The sequence below is a fragment of the Apodemus sylvaticus genome, chromosome 7 (genome assembly GCF_947179515.1).
Source record: "Apodemus sylvaticus chromosome 7, mApoSyl1.1, whole genome shotgun sequence".
Classification (NCBI taxonomy): Eukaryota; Metazoa; Chordata; class Mammalia; order Rodentia; family Muridae; genus Apodemus; species Apodemus sylvaticus.
This window is the reverse complement of record NC_067478.1, coordinates 96,310,913-96,318,981: the sequence shown is the minus strand read 5'-3', so window position 1 is coordinate 96,318,981 and position 8,069 is coordinate 96,310,913. Positions and strand designations below refer to the sequence as shown.

The 8,069-nt window shown below is 38.5% G+C and overlaps 1 protein-coding gene across 1 annotated transcript; it reads right to left on the bottom strand.

Moving 5' to 3' along the window:
• Nucleotides 1-1,784: 1,784 nt before the first annotated feature.
• On the bottom strand, nt 1,785-3,052 carry LOC127689476 (prostate and testis expressed protein 4-like). Its single transcript, XM_052189200.1, has 3 exons — nt 3,001-3,052; nt 2,275-2,403; nt 1,785-1,933 (listed from the first exon to the last, which is right to left on the bottom strand). Exons 1-3 carry the CDS (start codon nt 3,050-3,052, stop codon nt 1,785-1,787), a joined length of 330 nt encoding a protein of 109 aa, XP_052045160.1.
• Between the last annotated feature and the right edge of the window lie 5,017 nt (nt 3,053-8,069).

Here is an 8,069-nt window from a genome sequence, read left to right as displayed (position 1 = left end):
GCAGCTGTTCTTATGTTCTGCACAGTTGAAGTTTCCTTTCTCTCATCATCCATCGGACCATCTCTTCTGGGATAATGAAAGAATTTATTGAAAGCAAGGGCCATCTATGTTTATATTGATTTAATGTCAAACAGTAAGAATAAAAAGGGACTTGTATGATCACTTAGACTATCATGAGACCAAGTAGCCTCTGTGATCAGATTCAGTGACATAAATTTCTGATGCTTGGGAAGTCTCTAGTCTTGAGAAAAAATTAAATTTGAAGTAGGATCAGAAATAAGATGAGGATTTGTTTGTCTTACATGTCCCAGTCACTGTCCATCACTGAGAGAAAGCATGGAAATAACTCAAGTAAAGACAGAAAAAGCAACCATGAAGGGATTTTGTTTTTGGCTTGCTTCCCATGGCTTACTCAGGCAGCTTTCTTAGGACCACCTGCTCAGGGATACAATCACCCAATGTGACTCCCTATCATATCAATCACTAAAGAAGAAAATACCTTACAGACATGACCATGGGGAAGTCTAATAAAGGCAATTCCTCTAAAATTCATAGTCTTTGTGAGTTAGAGTTGGATATTTGAAATTTGATGTGTCTGCTTCTAACTGCTCAAATTATAATTGACTCCCTCTAATGAATAAAATAATATGTAATATATAAACATATATACACACTCAGTATATATGTTACTAATATGCATACTAATCACATATTTTATAAATCAGCAAATGAAAATGAATATATTGAAAATATGCTAAAATATTTTCATTTAAATGATTAATATAAAATCTAGTTATAGAATATTGTCAGTGAAGTTCAGTGTCAAAGAAGTTGAATAAATTCAGGATGCCATAAAAAAATTCCAAAATTTTGGGATTTCAATTACTGACACGGGAAAAGAAAAAAGAAAGACTGAATTCTTTTTGATACTTTTTCTGTCCTTTCTTGCTATCCTCTATGATAATAACAAGATACCTCTTCTTTGTTTTAAGCTGTGGCATAAGAAGGGTATTGAGTCTTGTTTAGATTAGAGTGCTACTTTCAAAGTCCAGGTCAGGTTTCTATAATATGACTTCAGTAAAGATTATAGCAATTAGCTGCAACCTTTATAGAGGAACTATAATATTTTAAAACAGTGAGGATGCCAGGAGAGATGAGAACATTTTTGTCTAGCCATGATGAGAAATTGCTCAGCAAAGAACATCCACAACTCAACAAATAATTTAGGTGAGGTATTGTCTACTATCAATGTAGGGGGAAAAGTACATGTATGCATGAAGGGTCTTCCATTTAGATGAGTCTTGGATCTCTGTCCTTGTACCTGTGGTTTTTTTTAAATCTTGCTTTAACTCAGGGAAAGGTCCTCCAGTTTCCACTCTATATTTGTGGTAAGAAAAGGAGTGAGCAGTTCTAGGTTTTTAATTTAACTTTAAATTTCTCACTTTCAAGGGTGGGAAAACTTCATTTGTAAAGCATGCCTCTTGCAAATAATAATCAATTATTCTCCTCAGGACAGCTTTATAAAATCTCTACACAGGACTAGCAACCAAATAAGTGCTATTTGAATGAGTTGTGCCGAGAGTACACACCATGTATCTGGAATAAAATGTGATCTCTCTGGAATTACATAAATATATTGAGGAAGGAAGAGGTAAGAAACATATTTTATACTTTGGTAATATCATATCACACTTTCAGCAGGGTAAAACATCATTTATTTGGATTTATTTGAAACAATAAGCTGAGGAACACTGGAGGAAGCCATAAGATAATCTGAAGTTTCTTCAGGACCATTCGTCAATTGGCACAGTAATATCATTGCAAAAGTCGAATTTCTTACAACATTTTATCAATACTTTATAATCACCATAGTCATAATCATCCATTACACAGTTTTTCTGGCATCTAGAGTATGCATCACTTGGCATATATACTGTGGGAGATAAAAATAGAGTTAATGTATTGTTTCAAATGAAGCAAGCCACAAATCCAAGTAAAGAAAGAATGAACCAATGTTATGTTAAATGACAAACTATTTCTCTATAATATCAATTAATACTGGCTTGACACTGTAGATATTGAAGCAAACTGTGGCTGCTCCCTCTGAGGCAGGAAGGCACAAATACTTGGTAAACATTTGTGGTGTTCCAGGATCTGTGGAGATCTTGAGCTCAACTGCTTCTATTATTAGGGCTCCCATATTGTAAGAATGAATTTGAGCCCTGAAGAGAAAGAGGCACTGTCCCCACTACATTAACTGCACACACTACTTACCATTGTAAGGTGGAATCCACATTCTAACAGTCTGACAAGATTCACCATCTTTGGCAGTGCATGTTCTCATTTTATGTATACATTTATGATGTGAATAGGATTTACATTCTCTACACATGAGAGCTAAAGCTGCAAGAAATAAAAAGAAGACTGCTGAAAGAAAAGGGAAACACCTAAACTCCCAGGCTGCTTGACTTCATTAAGGTTTTGCTTTATGGAGATATGTTTCAGGTAGTAGCATGTCTTAAGCAAATGGATGGTCTATCCTCTCCCTATAGAAGCCAAGGCCAAAACTGGTAGGCAGGAAGATTGGGGATTCTCCACAACACCGTAGTGCCCTTAGTTCATTTTCTACATTTCTACATTTACTGTGGGTAGAATAAAGAGAAGTTTCCTCAGAGTTGGGGCAAAATTCAAGGTTCAGTTAGGTAGCAGTACTATGGTGGCTGTGAAATTATCACTCTACAGATTAATAAATAATTTAGCAAACATAGAAGACACAAAGTTATGTCAAGTCTCTAGTGAAGAATAAGTTAAGGAAAGATCCATGTAAGTAAAAACAGAAGTTGAATGGCCAGGATTAAAGCATCTCTCTTGGTGAAACTGAACATTATTGTACTTTAAGCCCATAGACCTCCCCCACAACAAAGGGATTACTAAGAATATGAAAGGGTTCAAGCCAAGTTGATCCCTTAGCAGTTATAAAACCAGTCTTCCAATATTTACCAGTTTGCATACAGAGTAACAAAATGATGCCCAGCTCCTGTACATTTCCCATCGAGGATCTGCGAACTCTTGCAGCAGGTGTGGAAAAAAATGGAACTAGATGAGAGACTAACATAGGCTGATAAGTAGCCAACTATTTTATAATTCTCTTCATTGGTCAATATGAATATGAAAGGTAAAACTAGATGCCAATCTAAGTCATGGTAACCTGGCAATTATCCAGATCTTTCTTCCGTGACAAATTTTCCCTTGTTCCTCCTCAGATGTAAGATTGCCAAAACTGTAAAATAACCAAAGAAGCACACAGAGATTTTTATGTATAGTATATAAAATATGTAGCTCACAAGTCCCACCCTGTATGGGACTTCTTGAAGAGATATGTAAATAAGCCATTTTCCCAATCACAGAAAGGAGTGATCATCCAGAAAGAAGAAAGAGGAAAGTCACCATGAGGTGAACTGCTGCCACCAGAGACTCCATACTAAACGTCATGGGGGATTTAATACATAAAGTCTTAACTAGGCTTTAACAATGGTACAATTTAAAAAATGAAGATAGTGTTTCTTTGAGAAATCAATTGGATTGGATATCATACTTCAGGGAGAAATGATAGCCACAGCAGTTTACAAATTCTGCTGCCTTCCAATGTGGGCCCATATTCTTGAGTAAAAATTTCAAACCCTTAATTAAAGCTATCTGGGAAGAAGTATCCTTTCTGTTCAAAGCCATCGTCAGATACATCTCAAAGGCTCTATTGCAGCCTTTTCTGAAGTTGACAAGAAATGTGGGGTTATGTTGTTCTACACTGTGGGTAGTACTGAGATAAGAGATTTCAACATCTTTATTCTGCCCATGAGGTTGCCAACAGGTTCTGATTCCCTCATTCATCCTTGTTTTTTCAAACCTGTCTTATCCTGAAGCTTTAATGTCTTATTTGCACTGTTTAGCCCTGTGACAACTGAGTAGTTAACACAGAGTCCTTCATATGATGCCTTCAGAATGGTTCATTTTTGTATTGGTAAAACTCCTTGTAAAGATGAACTTTTTTCTAGTACCATGCACTTCTTGTATTTGGAGAATCACTAAAGAAGTAAAGATGAGGAATATGTTCCCACAATTCCAATCAGCATCCTTTCTAGGGTAAAAGTTTCTCAGTTTCCTCAGGTTCCCATATCTAGATGGTCTAAGTACTCTGGGAAAATTATACTTATCAGTGATTTGAATTATTGTGAATTCAGAAGACAGTTGTGTCAGGTGTTTCTCTGGGATTATTGAGAAGCAGTAGTTTTATTATGATGACTACTTAACTGTTGTCTCTATATTCACAGATACTTGGTTTGACTCATTGTTTAGTCATTGAATATATATGCAGATAACATAGTACATACTTATTCATGCCCTGTGATTCAGTCTGTGAGTTCATATGACATTTGATTATGTTGTTTACTTTTTATCCTCTATCTCTGCTGGCTCCTACACTTTTTTTGTTCTCCTCTGTAGGATTCACTGAGCCCTGAGGTTAGAAAAATGATAAGAGATTTCCCATTTAGGAATGACGATTATTTCAAGATCTCTGACTTTATCTATAATGTCTGGTTGTAGGTATATATATTTATTGCCATCTGCTGCAGCACAAAGCACCTCTGATAATAGATGATCAATGGATCTGTGTATAGAAGAATATCATTATGAGTCATTTATTGTTATTTTTGTCTGTTTTGGAATAGTAGTATGTGGTTTTATGCTAGGTTCTTCAGCTATTGAATTTCTACTCCTTGATCAACCGAGTAGTGTCAGGTGTGAATTTCTTCTAGTGGAATGGGTTGTAAATCAAACCAAAAATTCGTTGGTAACTTACAAGATTTTTTTATTTAACATTTCATTTTCTTCTTTTCTTATCTATCTATCTATCTATCTATCTATCTATCTATCTATCTATCTATCTATCTTTTAAACTCCAGATTTTATTGCCTGCCTCATCCACCTCCCAAGTGTTCTACATTCCATATCTCTTCCCCATCCTGTCTCCACAAAGATCTTCCTGGCCAACCATACCTCTAAATTCCCTGGGGACCCCAGTTTCTTGAGAGTTAAGTGCATCTTTTCTGACTGAATCCAAACCTAGAATTCCTCTGCTATATATGTGTTAAGGGCCTGATTTCAGCTGGAATATTCTGCCTTGTTAGTGGTCCAGTGTTTGAGAGGTCTCAGGAGTCCAGGTTAATTGAGACTGTTGGTTCTCTTACAGGATCACCCTCCTCATCATCATCTTCTACCAGCCTTTTCCTAATTCAACCACAGGGGTCAGCAGCTTCTGTCCATTGATTGTGTACAAATATCTGCATCTGACTCTTTCAGCTGCTTGTTGTCTTCCAGAGTACTGTCATGGTAGGTCCCTTTTTTGAGTGTTGCATAGCCTTAGTAATATCGTCAGACATTGAGACCTCCCCTTGAGCTGGATCACACTTTGGGCCTGTCACTGGACCTTCTTTTTCTCAGGTTTCTCTCCATTTCCATCCCGTCAGTTCTTTCAGACAACAATTATGGCTCAGAGTTTTGACTGTGGGATGGCAAGCCCATCCCTCACTTGATGCACAGTCTACCTGCTCGAGGTGGCTCTATAAGTTCCATCTCCCTACTGTCAGGCTTTTCATCTAAGATTCCTCCCTTTGAGTTCTGAGAATCTTTCACTTCCTAAGTCTCTTGTGCATTCTCCCTAGTTTGCTTGTTTCCATTCTTTCTCCTGGTGGTCCTCAGGGCTTTATTCTTTTTCCTTCACCCAAAACCAGATGAGATTCCCCTTCCCCCATCCACTTTCCCTCCCAGGACCCTTCTTCCTCCCCAATTGTGATTGCTTTCTTCTCCCTCTCAAACAGATTGAGGCATCCTCACTAGAGCACTTCAGCTTGTTGACCATTTTGAGTTCTGTGTACTGTATCTTGGGTGCTCTGTACATTTTTGGCTAACATCCACTTACTAGTGAGTACATACCACACATGTTATTTGTGGTCTGAGTTACCTCACTCAGGATGATACTTATGATTGTTATAAGGTATAATCTTTCAATGATTTTTGTGTTTCCCTTGCAAGGGCTTCTAACTTTTGATCCATTTTCTCCTCAATGTCCTTCATGTGTTCCTGTACCAGCATCATGACCAGTGATTTTAAATCCAAATCTTGTTTTACTGGTGTGATGGGGTATCCAGGACTTGCTGGTAGAGGAGAATTTGGTTCAGATGTTGCCATATTGCCTTGATTTCTGTTAGTGACGTTTCTGCGTTTGCCTTTTGCCATCTAGCTCTCACTGGTGTTACTTGGTCTTGTCAGTGCTGGACTCACCAGTGCAAGCTGCCCCTTCCCCGTTGGCCTCTGGTGCACAGCTTACACTCTGCACTGCCTATAGACAGGGTGCTGTTGTCCAGGCTGTTCAGATCCCGAAGCAGGCACCTGAAGGCTCCCGCTGGGGCCCGCAGGATTTATTGGAGCACACCGACTTCTCCCAGCTGGCCGCCCGGAAGCCCCCACTAGCCTCTTGAGGGACCTGGAGATGTGGCGGCCACCCAGGCTGATCTGAAGCGGAGAGAGTTGAGCTGGGGGCTTCTGCCTGAGGCCTTGCCCCAGATTGTGTCTGTGGACCAGGTGGAACCCGTGTGCACCCCCAGGGAGCTCCGAAGGTGAATGTTGCTGTGACCTCCCCTGTGCTCCGCTCACTCCGCTGGGCAGCCGATTTCCCCAACCGGGCTGGCGCACACTAGGTTAGCCTTGTCGCCTGGGCCCTGAGTCCAGGCAAACGCCTGGGAGGCCAACCCAGACTCAAAAGGTGAATCATGGTATGCACTCACTAATAAGTGGTTATTAACCTAGAAAACTGGAATACCCAAAACATAATCCACACATCAAATGAGATACAAGAAGAAAGCAGGAGTGGTCCCTGGTTCTGGAAAGACTCAGTGAAACAGTATTTGGCAAAACCAGAACGGGGAACAGGGAAGGGGTGGGAGGGAGGACAGGGGAAGAGAAGGGGGCTTACGGGACTTTCGGGGAGTGGGGGGGGGGCTAGAAAAGGGGAAATCATTTGAAATGTAAATAAATAATATCAAATAAAAAAAAAGACCAAAAAAAAAAAAAAAAAGAAAAAAAAAAAAAAAAAAAAAGAATAAGGTATAATCTTAGGGTCATTTTCATTTGCATTTCTCTGATAACTAAGGACTTTAAATATTCTTTAGGTGCTCCTCAACCCTTTGAGATTCCTTAATAAAACTCAGTTTAGTCTATACCCCATTTATAATTGGGCTGTTTGGTTTTTGTGGTGATTAGTTTCTTGAGTTCTTTATGTATTTTGGATATTAGCGCTCCAAAATGGGATGTGTGATTAGTGAAGATTTTTTCCCAATCTGTAGGTTTCCAATTTGTCTTATTGACTATGTCCTTTGCCTTACAGAAGCTTTTCATTTTCATGAGGTCTCATTTATCAATTCTTGATCTTAGCACATAAGCCATTGGAGATCTGTTTAGAAAATGTCCCCGTGTGCCAAAGAGTTCAAGGCTCTGTCCCAATTTCTCTTCTATTAGATGCAGTATGTCTAGTTTTATGCTGGGGACTTTGATCCACTTGGACTTTAGCTTTGTGCAAGATGATAAATATGGGTCTATTTCATTTTTATACATTCAGATAGCCAGTTAGACCAGCACCATTTATTGAAGATACTTTCTTTTTTCCATTGTATATTTTTGGCTTCTTTGTAAAAGATCAAGTGTGCGTAAGTATATGATATTATTTCTGGGTCTTCATTTTTATTTCATTGATCAGTGTGTCTGTCTTTGCACCAATACCATGCAGTTTTTATCACTATTTTTCTGTAGCAAAGTTTGAGGTCAGGGATGGTGATTTCCTCAACAATTCTTTTAAGGATTGCTTTTGCTGTTCTGTTTTTTGTTTGTTTGTTTGTTTGTTTGTTTGTTTTGCCTTTCCAGGTGAATTTGAGAATTGCTCTTTCCATGTCTTTGAAGAATTGTGTTGGGATTTTGATGGAGATTTCATTGAATTTATAAATTCTCTTTTATAGAAT